This window comes from Eleutherodactylus coqui, chromosome 2, assembly GCF_035609145.1.
Source record: "Eleutherodactylus coqui strain aEleCoq1 chromosome 2, aEleCoq1.hap1, whole genome shotgun sequence".
NCBI classification, from domain to species: Eukaryota; Metazoa; Chordata; class Amphibia; order Anura; family Eleutherodactylidae; genus Eleutherodactylus; species Eleutherodactylus coqui.
In genome coordinates, this window is record NC_089838.1 from 6,419,100 (window position 1) to 6,438,194 (window position 19,095).

At 40.9% G+C, this 19,095-nt stretch overlaps 1 protein-coding gene across 4 annotated transcripts in view; it reads right to left on the minus strand.

Moving 5' to 3' along the window:
- FGD4 (FYVE, RhoGEF and PH domain containing 4) overlaps positions 1-19,095 on the minus strand; it is a 133,040-nt gene that overhangs the window by 17,891 nt on the left and 96,054 nt on the right. For all 4 annotated transcript variants that reach the window (XM_066590223.1, XM_066590224.1, XM_066590226.1 and 1 more), the window contains exons 5-7: positions 12,157-12,243; positions 3,870-4,015; positions 1,402-1,558 (exon numbers count right to left, since the gene is read on the minus strand). In XM_066590223.1, coding sequence (XP_066446320.1) covers positions 1,402-1,558; positions 3,870-4,015; positions 12,157-12,243 — 390 coding nt within the window. The remainder of the gene's footprint in view (positions 1-1,401; positions 1,559-3,869; positions 4,016-12,156; positions 12,244-19,095) is intronic.

Genomic DNA, 19,095 nt, shown 5'->3' on the forward strand with positions numbered 1-19,095 from the left:
ACAAACATACAAGTTTAGCGTGGATGGCGAGACGCACCGCGGCGACGCGGGATCAGCCAGGATTTGCAGTAAAATGCGGTGTTACTGTGACTTGTGGCCATCTTTAATATTTCCCAATGGGGAAAAAAGTTGCAAAAAAATCCAATTACGTCAGACTTCTTGTAATTTTACAAGGTCGCTTGCAACTTCCTTTCATAGAGGGAAACCTTGAGGTGACTTGTGAGTTTGTTACAATGTAACAGTGCGGGTAAATGTATCCGTGTGCGGTTAGAGCTGTTTAGCTCTTTAGGTGGACCGTCCCAATATATAAACTTATCCCCTATCTATATGTTAGGGTCTGATGGGGACCTGACCACTGGGAATCCCACTGATCACGGGGTTCCCAAGCTCCGCCCCGTATGAATGGAATGGCGTTTGAACATGTGCGCTGCTGTTCATTTCTATAGGACTGCCAGAGATCGCAAATTGCGGTTCTTGAATTCCCTTGGGCAGTCCCATAAACCACCACTACCGATCAGGGGATACGTTTATATCTTGGAAACCCTTTAAAAAAGGTTGTCCACTTCTAGATACTGATGACCTCAGAAAGGTCATCAATAGCAGAATGACAGGGGTCTACCACCTGTGACCCCGGGATCAGCTGTTCCCATGGGTCAGTGTTTTTGTGTATGGAGCAGCTTTGATGCAGGAAGCAGATGGCTCCATACATTGCACAGTGGCGTGAGTTGGTACTGCAGGCTGAGCTGCAATGCCAACCCAGGCCACTGTATAATGTATATAGCTTTCTGTTTCCTGCAGCAAAATGGCTCCATACAGAAAAAACTGACCCAAGGAAACAGACCCCCGCGAATCTGCTTTTAATAACCTTAGCTGTGCATAGATTATCAATAACTAGAAGTGGACAACCCCTTTAATAAGCGTTTAGAGTGAATACAAGTGTAAGAAAGTATCAGGTCTGTAGAGCTTTCTGGCCTCAGGTTTTAAACAAACATGTTCCTCATTTACTGACAGCAAGCAGAGATCTTGAAAATGGGAGGGGGGGGGATTATAACAAAATTTTCTTGCAAAGTTACAGAACTTTTTGTGCTGAAATTGACCTGCGGTGCGGACTGTGGATCAACAACATGTCATTTTGTGGCACAGTTTCCACCTTGTCGAATAAGGGGGCGCATTCTGCACAATTTCGTTCTTGAGCTGCTGGCTTGCTACAAAATCTCTGCTGCGGACGCTCCACAGCGAATTCTGTCTGGTGTGACCATAGCCTTACTGATACAGGACTGCTGCTATTTCATGCTTCACCACTAGAGGTCACTACATATACACAGCATCCAGGCTGCTCCGTGCCGCAGCGCTAATGATATATGTATAGTATACATGTATTCTCTGCCTCTAAGGCCTCACCTGGATTTCTTCAACAACGTGTTTAAATTGCGCCGACCGTTCCATCCAGGTTTTCACCGTCTCCATGGCGTTATCGAAATTTTTGACATACTCCGCATACATCTTTAAGAATGGCGCCAACTTTTGTAAAATATCACCGATTCTGGGGCTGATGGACCTGTCAAAGAGGAGATTGAAGGACGTTGAGTAAAGGTGCGGGAGAGACTGCGGCTTTACTGCGGGCGCTCCGATCTCCGCAGGCTTTACCGCGTGAGGTTTTATAGCACCCAACATCAGAGCAGGAACGGTCGTGCGTCGGTGCCAACAATGCGTCTGGCCACGTCTACACTCCGGGCCCCTCCGATATTTCCTGCCAAATGGAAACTGCCATTTTTTGTCACCTGAAGCCCAAAAATAATCTGCAAGAAGGAAAAACAGTCCGAGAGCGAAATCATCAGGGAGCTAAAGGGGCTTCTTGGACCTTAAAAAAAAAAGAAAAAAAAGTTGCAGGTCCTTAAAAGAAAAAACTAAAACTCCCCCGTCCCGGCCGCTCCCCATCCAGCGCTGCAGCCACGGAGAAATTGGTGGGCCGTCCTGTGCCAATCAGTGACACTCAGTGTTTTCCAAGTTTCATCCACAACTGGGAAAGCTGGGTGACCGTATATTACACCTAGCGGAGACGTCATCACCCAGCTTTTCTGGAGGGCTCAACAGTAAATTTGTGCATGCCGACCGATCATAAGAACAGGTAAGACTCCAGCGGAGCTGCTGGCAGCCACCACCAGGGGGAGCTTGATGCACACATACAGTATTTACACAACGCTCATTGACCTTAACCCTTTAAGGACATGGACATTTTTTTTTCATTTTAGTTTTCTTCTCCCCACATTCAAAAAATCATGACTTTTTAGGTTTCCATCAACGTAGCTGCCACTCCAGTGTCTGCCTCAGTTCAATGCATTAACACTGACCCAGCGGCCAGCTGAAGAGCGGCGGCCCCCGGTCATCGGCCAGCTGAAGAGCGGCGGCCCCCGGTCATCGGCCAGCTGAAGAGCGGCGGCCCCCGGTCATCGGCCAGCTGAAGAGCGGCGGCCCCCGGTCATCGGCCAGCTGAAGAGCGGCGGCCCCCGGTCATCGGCCAGCTGAAGAGCGGCGGCCCCCGGTCATCGGCCAGCTGAAGAGCGGCGGCCCCCGGTCATCGGCCAGCTGAAGAGCGGCGGCCCCCGGTCATCGGCCAGCTGAAGAGCGGCGGCCCCCGGTCATCGGCCAGCTGAAGAGCGGCGGCCCCCGGTCATCGGCCAGCTGAAGAGCGGCGGCCCCGGTCATCGGCCAGCTGAAGAGCGGCGGCCCCGGTCATCGGCCAGCTGAAGAGCGGCGGCCTCGGTCATCGGCCAGCTGAAGAGCGGCGGCCCCTGGTGGAGTCACTGTGTACATACATTACTTATCCTGTACTGATCCTGAGTTACATCCTGTATTATACCCCAGAGCTGCACTCACTATTCTGCTGGTGGAGTCACTGTGTACATACATTACTTATCCTGTACTGATCCTGAGTTACATCCTGTATTATACCCCAGAGCTGCACTCACTATTCTGCTGGTGGAGTCACTGTGTACACACATTACTTATCCTGTACTGCTCCTGAGTGACAAACTGTATTATACCCCAGAGCTGAACTCACTATTCTGCTGGTGGAATCACTGTATACATACATTACTTATCCTGTACTGATCCTGAGTTACATCCTGTATTATACTCCAGAGCTGCACTCACTATTCTGCTGGTGGAGTCACTGTGTACATATATTACTTATCCTGTACTGATCCTGAGTTACATCCTGTATTATACTGCAGAGCTGCACTCACTATTCTGCTGGTGGAGTCCCTGTGTACATACATTACTTATCCTGTACTGATCCTGAGTTACATCCTGTATTATACTCCAGAGCTGCACTCACTATTCTGCTGCTGGTGGAGTCACTGTGTACATACATTACTGATCCTGAGTTACATCCTGTATTATACTCCAGAGCTGCACTCACTATTCTGCTGGTGGAGTCACTGTGGACATACATTAGTTATCCTATACTGCTCCTGAGTTACATCCTGTATTATACTCCAGAGCTGCACTCACTATTCTGCTGGTGGAGTCACTGTGTACATACATTACTTATCCTGTACTGATCCTGAGTTACATCCTGTATTATACTCCAGAGCTGCACTCACTATTCTGCTGGTGGAGTCACTGTGGACATACATTAGTTATCCTATACTGCTCCTGAGTTACATCCTGTATTATACTCCAGAGCTGCACTCACTATTCTGCTGGTGGAGTCAGTGTATACATGCATTAAAGGGGATTCGGAGCTCTGTAACACAGAAACGGTGCTGCGACACCCTCTAGGGACATGGTATTAAAGGGTGAAGCAGCTTTAAGGCCGGCCATCATGGTGGCTACATAAAGCATTAATATAACACTATACTACTCACCATTCATTCATTCTGCCCTCCAGCTCCGGCAGTAGGAACGATGAGTGGAAGCTGTGGATTGAGGAAATGTTGGAAAATATTTTGTTAGGAACGTCCAGTGGGAAGGACCCTTTCTTGGCTTCATTCTCGAGGGCTTTGTTAAAGGTCTGGAACAAAAAATGTCAAAATATAGATTAAATGAAGATCCAAGGTGACTTGTCTGCAGATTGTCTCCAAGATACCCCCAAAACAGTGAACCAGAGAGCATAACTGCGTCTTCTGAACAGCGCCAATGAGAACCGGAAATGAGGCTGACACAGAATCCTGTTATATTCTTGTACATAGGGAGCAGTATTATAGTAGTTATATTCTTGTACATAGGAGCAGTATTATAGTAGTTATATTCTTGTACATAGGAGGCAGTATTATAGTAGTTATATTCTTGTACATAGGGGGCAGTATTATAGTAGTTATATTCTTGTACATAGGGGACAGTATTATAGTAGTTATATTCTTGTACATAGGGGGCAGTATTATAGTAGTTATATTCTTGTACATAGGAGCAGTATTATAGTAGTTATATTCTTGTACATAGGGGGCAGTATTATAGTAGTTATATTCTTGTACATAGGGGGCAGTATTATAGTAGTTATATTCTTGTACATAGGGAGCAGTATTATAGTAGTTATATTCTTGTACATAGGGGCAGTATTATAGTAGTTATATTCTTGTACATAGGGGGCAGTATTATAGTAGTTATATTCTTGTACATAGGGGACAGTATTATAGTAGTTATATTCTTGTACATAGTGGGCAGTATTATAGTAGTTATATTCTTGTACATAGGGGGCAGTATTATAGTAGTTATATTCTTGTACATAGGGGGCAGTATTATAGCAGTTATATTCTTGTACATAGGGGGCAGTATTATAGTAGTTATATTCTTGTACATAGGGGGCAGTATTATAGTAGTTATATTCTTGTACATAGGGGGCAGTATTATAGCAGTTATATTCTTGTACATAGGGGGCAGTGTTATAGTAGTTATATTCTTGTACATAGGGGGCAGTGTTATAGTAGTTATATTCTTGTACATAGGGGGCAGTATTATAGTAGTTATATTCTTGTACATAGGGGGCAGTATTATAGTAGTTATATTCTTGTACGTAGGGGGCAGTATTATAGTAGTTATATTCTTGTACATAGGAGGCAGTATTATAGTAGTTATATTCTTGTACATAGGAGGCAGTATTATAGTAGTTATATTCTTGTACATAGGGGGCAGTATTATAGTAGTTATATTCTTTTACATAGGGGGCAGTATTATAGTAGTTATATTCTTGTCCATAGGGGGCAGTATTATAGTAGTTATACTCTTGTACATAGGGGGCAGTATTATAGTAGTTATATTCTTGTCCATAGGGGGTAGTATTATAGCAGTTATATTCTTGTACATATGGGGCAGTATTATAGTAGTTATATTCTTGTACATAGGAGGCAGTATTATAGTAGTTATATTCTTGTACATAGGGGGCAGTATTATAGTAGTTATATTCTTGTACATAGGGAGCAGTATTACAGTAGTTATATTCTTGTACATTGGGGGGCAGTATTATAGTAGTTATATTCTTGTACATAGGGAGCAGTATTATAGTAGTTATATTCTTGTACATAGGGGGCAGTATTATAGTAGTTATATTCTTGTACATAGGGGGCAGTATTATAGTAGTTATATTCTTGTTCATAGGGGGCAGTATTATAGTAGTTATATTCTTGTACATAGGGAGCAGTATTACAGTAGTTATATTCTTGTACATAGGGGGCAGTATTATAGTAGTTATATTCTTGTACATAGGAGCAGTATTATAGTAGTCATATTCTTGTACATAGGGGGCGGTATTATAGTAGTTATATTCTTGTACATAGGGGGCGGTATTATAGTAGTTATATTCTTGTACATAGGGGGCAGTATTATAGTAGTTATATTCTTGTACATAGGGGGCAGTATTATAGTAGTTATATTCTTGTACATAGGGGGCAGTATTATAGTAGTTATATTCTTGTACATAGGGGGCAGTATTATAGTAGTTATATTCTTGTACATAGGAGGCAGTATTATAGTAGTTATATTCTTGTACATAGGAGGCAGTATTATAGCAGTTATATTCTTGTACATATGGGGCAGTATTATAGTAGTTATATTCTTGTACATAGGAGGCAGTATTATAGTAGTTATATTATTGTACATAGGGGGCAGTATTATAGTAGTTATATTCTTGTACATAGGGGGCAGTATTATAGTAGTTATATTCTTGTACATAGGGGGCAGTGTTATAGTAGTTATATTCTTGTACATAGGGGGCAGTATTATAGTAGTTATATTCTTGTACATAGGAGGCAGTATTATAGTAGTTATATTCTTGTACATATGGGGCAGTATTATAGTAGTTATATTCTTGTACATAGGGGGCAGTATTATAGTAGTTATATTCTTGTACATAGGGGGCAGTATTATAGTAGTTATATTCTTGTACATAGGGGGCAGTATTATAGTAGTTATATTCTTGTACATAGGGGGCAGTATTATAGTAGTTATATTCTTGTACATAGGAGGCAGTATTATAGTAGTTATATTCTTGTACATAGGAGGCAGTATTATAGCAGTTATATTCTTGTACATAGGAGGCAGTATTATAGTAGTTATATTCTTGTACATAGGGGGCAGTATTATAGTAGTTATATTCTTGTACATAGGGAGCAGTATTACAGTAGTTATATTCTTGTACATTGGGGGGCAGTATTATAGTAGTTATATTCTTGTACATAGGGAGCAGTATTATAGTAGTTATATTCTTGTACATAGGGGGCAGTATTATAGTAGTTATATTCTTGTACATAGGGGGCAGTATTATAGTAGTTATATTCTTGTACATAGGGGGCAGTATTATAGTAGTTATATTCTTGTTCATAGGGGGCAGTATTATAGTAGTTATATTCTTGTACATAGGGAGCAGTATTACAGTAGTTATATTCTTGTACATAGGGGGCAGTATTATAGTAGTTATATTCTTGTACATAGGAGCAGTATTATAGTAGTCATATTCTTGTACATAGGGGGCGGTATTATAGTAGTTATATTCTTGTACATAGGGGGCGGTATTATAGTAGTTATATTCTTGTACATAGGGGGCAGTATTATAGTAGTTATATTCTTGTACATAGGGGGCAGTATTATAGTAGTTATATTCTTGTACATAGGGGGCAGTATTATAGTAGTTATATTCTTGTACATAGGGGGCAGTATTATAGCAGTTATATTCTTGTACATAGGAGGCAGTATTATAGTAGTTATATTCTTGTACATAGGAGGCAGTATTATAGCAGTTATATTCTTGTACATATGGGGCAGTATTATAGTAGTTATATTCTTGTACATAGGGGGCAGTATTATAGTAGTTATATTCTTGTACATAGGGGTAGTATTATAGTAGTTATATTCTTGTACATAGGGGGCAGTATTATAGTAGTTATATTCTTGTACATAGGGGGCAGTATTATAGTAGTTATATTCTTGTACATAGGGGGCAGTATTATAGTAGTTATATTCTTGTACATAGGGGGCAGTATTATAGTAGTTATATTCTTGTACATAGGGGGCAGTATTATAGTAGTTATATTCTTGTACATAGGGGGCAGTATTATAGTAGTTATATTCTTGTACATAGGGGGCAGTATTATAGCAGTTATATTCTTGTACATATGGGGCAGTATTATAGTAGTTATATTCTTGTACATAGGAGGCAGTATTATAGTAGTTATATTATTGTACATAGGGGGCAGTATTATAGTAGTTATATTCTTGTACATAGGGGGCAGTATTATAGTAGTTATATTCTTGTACATAGGGGGCAGTGTTATAGTAGTTATATTCTTGTACATAGGGGGCAGTATTATAGTAGTTATATTCTTGTACATAGGAGGCAGTATTATAGTAGTTATATTCTTGTACATATGGGGCAGTATTATAGTAGTTATATTCTTGTACATAGGGGGCAGTATTATAGTAGTTATATTCTTGTACATAGGGGGCAGTATTATAGTAGTTATATTCTTGTACATAGGGGGCAGTATTATAGTAGTTATATTCTTGTACATAGGGGGCAGTATTATAGTAGTTATATTCTTGTACATAGGAGGCAGTATTATAGTAGTTATATTCTTGTACATAGGAGGCAGTATTATAGCAGTTATATTCTTGTACATATGGGGCAGTATTATAGTAGTTATATTCTTGTACATAGGGGGCAGTATTATAGTAGTTATATTCTTGTACATAGGGGTAGTATTATAGTAGTTATATTCTTGTACATAGGGGGCAGTATTATAGTAGTTATATTCTTGTACATAGGGGGCAGTATTATAGTAGTTATATTCTTGTACATAGGGGGCAGTATTATAGTAGTTATATTCTTGTACATAGGGGGCAGTATTATAGTAGTTATATTCTTGTACATAGGGGGCAGTATTATAGTAGTTATATTCTTGTACATAGGGGGCAGTATTATAGTAGTTATATTCTTGTACATAGGGAGCAGTATTACAGTAGTTATATTCTTGTACATTGGGGGGCAGTATTATAGTAGTTATATTCTTGTACATAGGGAGCAGTATTATAGTAGTTATATTCTTGTACATAGGGGGCAGTATTATAGTAGTTATATTCTTGTACATAGGGGGCAGTATTATAGTAGTTATATTCTTGTACATAGGGGGCAGTATTATAGTAGTTATATTCTTGTTCATAGGGGGCAGTATTATAGTAGTTATATTCTTGTACATAGGGAGCAGTATTACAGTAGTTATATTCTTGTACATAGGGGGCAGTATTATAGTAGTTATATTCTTGTACATAGGGGGCGGTATTATAGTAGTTATATTCTTGTACATAGGGGGCAGTATTATAGTAGTTATATTCTTGTACATAGGAGCAGTATTATAGTAGTTATATTCTTGTACATAGGGGGCAGTATTACAGTAGTTATATTCTTGTACATAGGGGGCAGTATTATAGTAGTTATATTCTTGTACATAGAGGGCAGTATTATAGTAGTTATATTCTTGTACATAGGAGCAGTATTATAGTAGTTATATTCTTGTACATAGGGGGCAGTATTATAGTAGTTATATTCTTGTACATAGGAGCAGTATTATAGTAGTTATATTCTTGTACATAGAGGGCAGTATTATAGTAGTTATATTCTTGTACATAGGGGTAGTATTATAGTAGTTATATTCTTGTACATAGGGAGCAGTATTATAGTAGTTATATTCTTGTACATAGAGGGCAGTATTATAGTAGCTATATTCTTGTACATAGGGGTAGTATTATAGTAGTTATAGTCTTGTACATAGGGGGCAGTATTATAGTAGTTATATTCTTGTGCATAGGGGTAGTATTATAGTAGTTATATTCTTGTACATAGGGGGCAGTATTATAGTAGTTATATTCTTGTACATAGGGGGCGGTATTATAGTAGTTATATTCTTGTACATAGGGGGCAGTATTATAGTAGTTATATTCTTGTACATAGGAGGCAGTATTATAGCAGTTATATTCTTGTACATATGGGGCAGTATTATAGTAGTTATATTCTTGTACATAGGGGGCAGTATTATAGTAGTTATATTCTTGTACATAGGGGTAGTATTATAGTAGTTATATTCTTGTACATAGGGGGCAGTATTATAGTAGTTATATTCTTGTACATAGGGGGCAGTATTATAGTAGTTATATTCTTGTACATAGGGGGCAGTATTATAGTAGTTATATTCTTGTACATAGGGGGCAGTATTATAGTAGTTATATTCTTGTACATAGGGGGCAGTATTATAGTAGTTATATTCTTGTACATAGGGGGCAGTATTATAGTAGTTATATTCTTGTACATAGGGAGCAGTATTACAGTAGTTATATTCTTGTACATTGGGGGGCAGTATTATAGTAGTTATATTCTTGTACATAGGGAGCAGTATTATAGTAGTTATATTCTTGTACATAGGGGGCAGTATTATAGTAGTTATATTCTTGTACATAGGGGGCAGTATTATAGTAGTTATATTCTTGTACATAGGGGGCAGTATTATAGTAGTTATATTCTTGTTCATAGGGGGCAGTATTATAGTAGTTATATTCTTGTACATAGGGAGCAGTATTACAGTAGTTATATTCTTGTACATAGGGGGCAGTATTATAGTAGTTATATTCTTGTACATAGGGGGCGGTATTATAGTAGTTATATTCTTGTACATAGGGGGCAGTATTATAGTAGTTATATTCTTGTACATAGGAGCAGTATTATAGTAGTTATATTCTTGTACATAGGGGGCAGTATTACAGTAGTTATATTCTTGTACATAGGGGGCAGTATTATAGTAGTTATATTCTTGTACATAGAGGGCAGTATTATAGTAGTTATATTCTTGTACATAGGAGCAGTATTATAGTAGTTATATTCTTGTACATAGGGGGCAGTATTATAGTAGTTATATTCTTGTACATAGGAGCAGTATTATAGTAGTTATATTCTTGTACATAGAGGGCAGTATTATAGTAGTTATATTCTTGTACATAGGGGTAGTATTATAGTAGTTATATTCTTGTACATAGGGAGCAGTATTATAGTAGTTATATTCTTGTACATAGAGGGCAGTATTATAGTAGCTATATTCTTGTACATAGGGGTAGTATTATAGTAGTTATAGTCTTGTACATAGGGGGCAGTATTATAGTAGTTATATTCTTGTGCATAGGGGTAGTATTATAGTAGTTATATTCTTGTACATAGGGGGCAGTATTATAGTAGTTATATTCTTGTACATAGGGGGCGGTATTATAGTAGTTATATTCTTGTACATAGGGGGCAGTATTATAGTAGTTATATTCTTGTACATAGGGGGCAGTATTATAGTAGTTATATTCTTGTACATAGGGAGCAGTATTATAGTAGTTATATTCTTGTACATAGGGAGCAGTATTATAGTAGTTATAGTCTTGTACATAGGGGGCAGTATTATAGTAGTTATATTCTTGTACATAGGAAGCAGTATTATAGTAGTTATATTCTTGTACATAGGAAGCAGTATTATAGTAGTTATATTCGTGTACATAGGGGGCAGTATTATAGTAGTTATATTCTTGTACATAGGAGCAGTATTATAGTAGTTATATTCTTGTACATAGGAGCAGTATTATAGTAGTTATATTCTTGTATATAGGAGGCAGTATTATAGTAGTTGTATTCTTGTACATAGTGGCAGTATTATAGTAGCTATATTCTTGTACATAGGGGTAGTATTATAGTAGTTATATTCTTGTACATAGGGGGCAGTATTATAGTAGTTATATTCTTGTACATCGGGGCAGTATTATAGTAGTTATATTCTTGTACATAGGAAGCAGTATTATAGTAGTTATATTCTTGTACATAGGAAGCAGTATTATAGTAGTTATATTCTTGTACATAGGGGGCAGTATTATAGTAGTTATATTCTTGTACATAGGAGCAGTATTATAGTAGTTATATTCTTGTACATAGGAGCAGTATTATAGTAGTTATATTCTTGTATATAGGAGGCAGTATTATAGTAGTTGTATTCTTGTACATAGTGGCAGTATTATAGTAGGTATATTCTTGTACATAGGGAGCAGTATTATAGTAGTCATATTCTTGTACATAGGGGCAGTATTATAGTAGTTATATTCTTGTACATAGGGGGCAGTATTATAGTAGTTATATTCTTGTACATAGGGGGCAGTATTATAGTAGTTATATCCTTGTACATAGGGAGCAGTATTATAGTAGTTATATTCTTGTACATAGTGGCAGTATTATAGTAATTATATTCTTGTACATAGGGGCAGTATTATAGTAGTTATATTCTTGTACATAGGAGGCAGTATTATAGTAGTTATATTCTTGTACATAGGGGCAGTATTATAGTAGTTATATTCTTGTACATAGTGGGCAGTATTATAGTAGTTATATTCTTCTACATAGGGGGCAGTATTATAGTAGCTATATTCTTGTACATAGGAACAGCATTATAGTAGTTATATTCTTGTACATAGGGGGCAGTATTATAGTAGTTATATTCTTGTACATAGGGGGCAGTATTATAGTAGTTATATTCTTGTACATAGGAGGCGGTATTATAGTAGTTGAATTCTTCTACATAGGGGCAGTAATATAGGAGTCCAATTCTTCTACATAGGGGGCACTATTATAACAGTTACATAGAATATCATTACCTGCAGAAGTTCCAGCCTGAAGACATAGGCTCTTTCTGTCTGTAGAAGCTCATTGGCGATGTTGTGGAGTTTTTGCTCATTTGTCTCCTAGAAAAATGGAAAGTTCCTTTTTATGAGGTGGTATAGGCCGGTGATCGGGTGGCGGTAATGAGATCCTGGACTTCTATATAGCAGCAGGACACAACAACATTGCAACAATTCAAAATAGCTTCCAATTAGGAAGTCTTCTGACATTTACTTGGCTCTTCTAAAGATAATCCACAAACCGCTGGATTTCGGATTTGTTTATTACCTGCATCCCTCCAGGAGGAGAATGCTCTCTTGCTGTATAGTGCGCTCTGCTGTTAGAACCATTGGTCATATTATAATAACTTAAAGGGCATCTACAGTAATACAAACAGTTCACCAGTAAGTATATATATACGCCGCTGGGCGATCCTCGGCTGTCAAGTTATTTGTAATTCTCTTCAACTTTTCTTATTTCTATCGGTTTCTTTCCTCCGTTTTCCCTAACCGTGACAACCATCAGCGACCGCCGCGGCAGCTCTAGTTGAGGTTGTCACACAGCTTCCTTGGGCTGCGGGGTGGTAAGTCCACCTAGTTATGTAGCAGTATATAGCTGTATGGGAATATTCTGCTGCATAACTAGTAGTTTAGCATACAGGAAGCAGACAGACAACTCTTTGGGGAGCGGTGATGGAAACATCCTGGTTGTCCCCCGACTTTCCCAGCAAGAAATAGAACAGAATTTTTACAACTTGACTGAAGGATATTTTTCATACATTGTCACTCTGGAAGGAAAGAGACAGACATGGAGGAAGGGGCATCCTTCTTGGGCCTGGGCTTTGGAGGCCCACCGAGAAGGATGGGGCTGACTGTCAAGAAGGGAGGTATGGGACCTAGAGGGTAACTATGTAGAAGGTCCACCAAGGTAGCCAGTGGCCCCAGTGAGAAGGATGGCGTTGTCACCTACTGCGCCAATCATCTTTTTGGCACCGTCCATCTGCATCTCTTCAGAGATGCTGCCATGTCTGTTGGCCCTCCGTACCAGTCGCTGGGTTCTTGGCCTGGACAAGTATGTTTTGGCACTATGGTCGACTGTAGCAATGCAATGGTTAACAACCCCTAGTCTTTGGTTTCTGTTGCCACATTGGTTCCTGATGAACTCATTAACTACTTTTTATTTTTGGACTTCAGCAATATCGCACCTGAGTATCAATGCAGTTGAACCTTGTTCTGGTCCTGTAAACTGCTAAATCAGGTCACTTTCTGTTATCCAGTCTTGTCTGGCCTGTTACCGGCTCGACTACATCATCCAGTCACCTGCCCGGCTCTGCTACATCATCCAGTCACCTGCCCGGCTCTGCTACATCATCCAGTCACCTGCCCGGCTCTGCTACATCATCCAGTCACCTGCCCGGCTCTGCTACATCATCCAGTCACCTGCCCGGCTCTGCTACATCATCCAGTCACCTGCCCGGCTCTGCTACATCATCCAGTCACCTGCCCGGCTCTGCTACATCATCCAGTCACCTGCCCGGCTCTGCTACATCATCCAGTCACCTGCCCGGCTCTGCTACATCATCCAGTCACCTGCCCGGCTCTGCTACATCATCCAGTCACCTGCCCGGCTCTGCTACAACATCCAGTCACCTGCCCGGCTCTGCTACAACATCCAGTCACCTGCCCGGCTCTGCTACATCATCCAGTCACCTGCCCGGCTCTGCTACAACATCCAGTCACCTGCCCGGCTCTGCTACATCAACATCAAGCCTTGTCGAATTGTAGTGGCCCAGTACATGCTTTCCTGGCCCCCTTCGTAATGTCATACATGCTTGTCTCATGTTGATGCTCAGTGCAAAACTGTCTTGTCATTGTGTTATGTGTATTGCACAGCTGCAGTGTGTGATGGGTTAATGTCTGCAAAGTAACATAGTATGTAAGGCTGAATGAAGACAATGTCCATCTAGTTCAGCCTGTTTATCCTCCTATGTTGTTGATCCAGAGGAAGGCAAAAAACCCCAAGAGGCAGGAGCCAATTAGCCCATTTGGGGGAAAATTCCTTCCCAACTCCCTAATGGCAATCAGACTGTTCCCTGGATCAACCCCTAATAGTTCCTACCTGCCTGTATACCCGGATTAACAAATAACCTAAGATTTATATCCTGTAATATCCTTCCCCTCCAGAAAGACATCTAGTCCCTCTTAAACTCCTCTATGGATTTTGCCATCACCACGTCCTCAGGCAGAGAGTTCCACAGTCTCACTGCTCTTACAGTAAAGAACCCCCTTCTGTGTTGGTGATGAAACCTGCTTTCTTCTAGTCGTAGCGGATGTCCTCTTGTTACCGTTGCAGTCCTGGGTGTAAACAGATCATGGGAGAGATCCTTGTATCGTCCCCTCATGTATTTATACATAGTTATTTGGTCGCCCCTTGGACGTCTTTTTTCCGGGGTGAATAATCCCAGTTTTGGTGCCTCTCTGGGTATTCCAGTCCCGTCATTCCATGTATTAGTTTAGTTGCCCTTCTTTGTACCCCTCCAGCACTGCAACCTCCTCCCTGAGCACCGGAGTCCAGAACTGCGCGCAGTATTCCATGTGAGGCCTGACAAGTGCCTTATATAGCTGTAGAATAATGTTCTCGTCCCTCATCCCTATACCTCTTTTATTGCACCCCAAGACTTTATTAGATTTTGCAGCAGCTGACTGGCATTGGTTGCTCCAGTTAAATCTACAATCCACTAGTACCCCCAGGTGTTTTTCCATCTCACTTTTCCCTAGCAGTACCCCATTAAGTGTATATTGGTGACATCCGTTTCTCCTGCCCATGTGCAGAACCTTACATTTATCCACATTGAACTTCATTTGCCATTTTTCTGCCCAGGGTCTGACATGATCGACCCTTCATGAATCCATGCTGGTGAGGAGTTATTCCTTTGTTCTACTTGAGGTATTCTTCGATGGCGTCTCTCGAATATTTTTCCAGTTACTGAAGTGAGACTTACCGACCTGTAGTTACCTGGCTCACTTTTGGACCCCTTTTTTAAAATTGGAACCACATTGGCAATACGCCAATCCAAATGGTACCACCCCGGTCTTGATAGTATCCATAAATATTAGATATAGCGGCCTAGCTATCTCATCACTTAGTTCCCTTAGTACTCTTGGGTGTATTCCATCTGGGCCTGGCGATTTATCGATTTTTATCTTCTTTAATCTGTTCCGCACTTCCTCCTGCGTTAGGCATGAGATATTTTGTGAGAGGTTCATTTTAGTCCCCTGCATCTCGTGTGGCATTTCCTTTTGGTTCGTGAATACGCTTGAAAAGAAACTATTTAATAAATTTGCCTTCCCTCCATCATCTTCAATGATTTCTCCTGCATTATTTGTTAAAGGGCCAGCGCTCTCGGTGCAAATCCTTTTGCTGTTAATATAGTTGAAAAATAATTTCGGGTTGTTTTTGCTCTCTTAGGCGATCAGTCTTTCTGCCTCCTCCTTGGCAGTTTTGATCGTATCTTTGCATATTTTGCTTTTTTCCCTGTACGATTTTAGCGCTTCTTCGCTGCCTTCTTGCTTTAGTAGTTTGAACGCTTTCTTTTTTTTGTTTATTGCCTCTCTTACCGTCTTGTTGAGCCACATTGGTTTCCTTCTACTTGTAGTTCTTTTATTTTTAAAGGGTATGAACTGCTCACATTAGGTGATTAGGATCCTTTTGAATTTTTCCCATTTGTCCTCTGTACTGATATTTTTGAGGATGTTGTCCCAATTAAAGGAGATGTCCCGTGCCGAAACGGGTTTTTTTTTTTTTTTAAACCCCCCCCCCCGTTCGGCGCGAGACAACCCCGATGCAGGGGTTAAAAAAACCACCCGCACAGCGCTTACCTGAATCCCGGCGGTCCGGCGTCTTCATACTCACCTGCTGAAGATGGCCGCCGGGATCCTCTGTCTTCATGGACCGCAGGGCTTCTGTGCGGTCCATTGCCGATTCCAGCCTCCTGATTGGCTGGAATCGGCACGTGACGGGGCGGAGCTACACGGAGCTACACGGAGCCCCATAGAGAAGAGGAGAAGACCCGGACTGCGCAAGCGCGGCTAATTTGGCCATCGGAGGGCGAAAATTAGTCGGCACCATGGAGACGAGGACGCCAGCAACGGAGCAGGTAAGTATAAAACTTTTTATAACTTCTGTATGGCTCATAATTAATGCACAATGTACATTACAAAGTGCATTATTATGGCCATACAGAAGTGTATAGACCCACTTGCTGCCTCGGGACATCTCCTTTAATGTTACCGATAGTAGCTCTAAGCTCATCAAATTTTGCTTTACTAAAGTTTAGTTTCTTTGTCGCTCCCTGATAAGGCTTCCTATTGAATGACAGCTGAAAGTTGATTATATTGTGGTCACTGTTCCCCAAGTGCCCCTCAACCTGCACCCCCATTATTCGGTCCGTTTGTTAGTTGATACTAAGTCCAGTAAGTTGGTTCCTGCACTAGTTGGGTAAGGTAGTTATCGTTTATTGCTCTCAAGAACTTATCACCCCTGTGAGATTTGCAGGTTTCGTTTTCCCATATTATATCTGGATAATTAAAGTCCCCCATGATAATTACTTCGTTGCGGATTGACACCTCTTCTATCTGCCTTAGTAGTAAGATTTCAGTTTCTTCTGTTGCTTTTGGTGGTCTATAGAAAACCCCTATCAGGATTTTGTTATTTTTTTTCTCCCTGTATTTCTACCCACAGAGATTCCACCTGTTCATCTCCTGCCCCTATATCCTCATGTAGCCTCGGCATTAAATAGGATTTAACGTACAGACATACCCCTCCCCCTTTTTGGTTTCCACGGTCTCTTCTGAAGAGGTTGTAACCCTGTAAATTCACCGCCCAATCGCACTTATCATCAAGCCATGTTTCCATCAGTCAAGCTCACCCACTTTACCGATCAGACTTCTTGCATTCGTGGTCATACAATTTATACAGTTTTTTTTGTTCTTTAAATTCATTTTGTTACTAATGGTACTATTGGCTGATGTGAGCTGACTGTCTGTAAATGTAACAATTCTATCTTCATGTGGTATGAGTGAGTCTATAAATGAGAGTGCTTGAGAGCGGGAAAAGGGTCCATGTCTTCTGGAGTCAGAGTCAAGAGGTCCAGCTACATGGGGCACCTTTTCAGCCCTCGTGCAGTGAAGCATGGAAGAGGATGAGAGGTTTTCCCAGCTTGGAAGAGTGAGAGCAACCGTGAGTGAGTGCATATCAAGGCCCAGTGCAGAGGTACTGTCTGAGTTTATAATTTCCTACATGGCCGTCTGAAGTCTGGATCACCGCATAGAGGTACACTCTTTTGTCTGTCACACACGGGTGATCTGAAGTCTGGATCACCATGTAGAGGTACTACTGGTCAGGTCTACTGATTTTTCCTGCACTGTAATTGGATATTATTGTATCTTGACGCCACCAGGAAGTCCTGGTGGAGACAAGATTAACAAGGGGTGATGCCCCCTGTACGTGATTGGCTGCACAGGTGGCTCGGCTGCAGCTCCTGGCAGCCCACTAAGGTAATCCTGCTACTGCAGTCCTTTACATCCACGGTGGCCGCTCCAACCTGCGCTACGCTATTACTGTCTGCGGCTCAATTATTTCCATGCTGATGTTCATGTCGGTGGGTGTCGAAAGTGTAGCCGCGCCTGTGACAACCCCTTCATCTGTCCTAATGTTTATTGGGCATCCCCAGATCGGAGGAGTCCAGAAGAGGCTCAGCGTTGCCCTAGCCGTGGCTACGTGCGTTCCTCCGGGAGGCAGCGTGATAATTGCTGCCATGACAAGCCAGTATCTTGCCCTCCCAGCTCCTCAGTGTATGCCATCTGTGCGGAGTCACCCTACGGGATGCTGCAGGACGCCACTTCTTTTTGGCATCACTATGAACAGGATTAAATATTTGTGCCACACCGTCATGCCTGCAATGATGCAGAGGTACTAGCCAAAAAGAAAAAATGCTCAAGCAATTCACAGATGTTTGAACTGCACATTCCACGCGGGACTACTTGAAATGGCGCCCAAACTTTAATGTTCTCCTCTCTCCAGCTCACTCCCATAGGATGGACTCTATGTATTACAGACACGTTTTTTCCACCAGTTAAGCGCTTTCATTTAACAAAGGACTGCAAAGTTATTTACCATGTTCCCCTTTTCATAGTTTGCTGATTATTATTATAATTCATGTTGAAATGATTTTGTTATGCAACGTTAATGTTTAAGTAATGTGCAGGAGGCTTAATATAGTGCTTAGTGTTGACCTAACTTGTTCATGTCTAATTTAAAGTAATATATTTTCCCATAAATGCCATATGCAAATTTTGCAATGTTTAGCTTAGAAATGCCACCGTGTGCATGAAGCTGAGTGTATGGTATGTATGATTTATGTGTATGGCTGGAGCTTTCCTGTGTCCCCTATGTTACGTCTCAGTGCTAGCTGTCTGTCCTATCTGTCTCAGTAGGCGGGGCCTTCCTTTCACCTTGTACTACTTGTTTCAGGGAGAGGGATGGTCATTCCACTCGTCTCTTGTTTCTTTTTCTTGCGAGTTGCCCTTTCTAATTTTTGTGGTGGTCACAGTGTGTTTCATCCTCAATAGAGAAAGTGATGGTCCTTCCACTTGTCTCGGTAGTCTTTGGAGAGAAGAGTTATGAATGTGCTCCATAGCAATACTAGTGTTCCTGAATTCTGTTCAGCCTGGTAGTAGAATTTCTAAATGTACTTGCAAGTCATATCCTTGACACGCTGTCATAAAAGAAAAACCTTACTCAGAAATGACACTTCCTATAGTCTCAGTACACCTGGAGTGGGTTAATGCTTCACATAGGTAACCGGGGGTAGGAGTTGTGTTTATAGGTTTCGCCTTGCACACTCCGTGACTGCGCAGAGGCCTCTCAGGCAGACT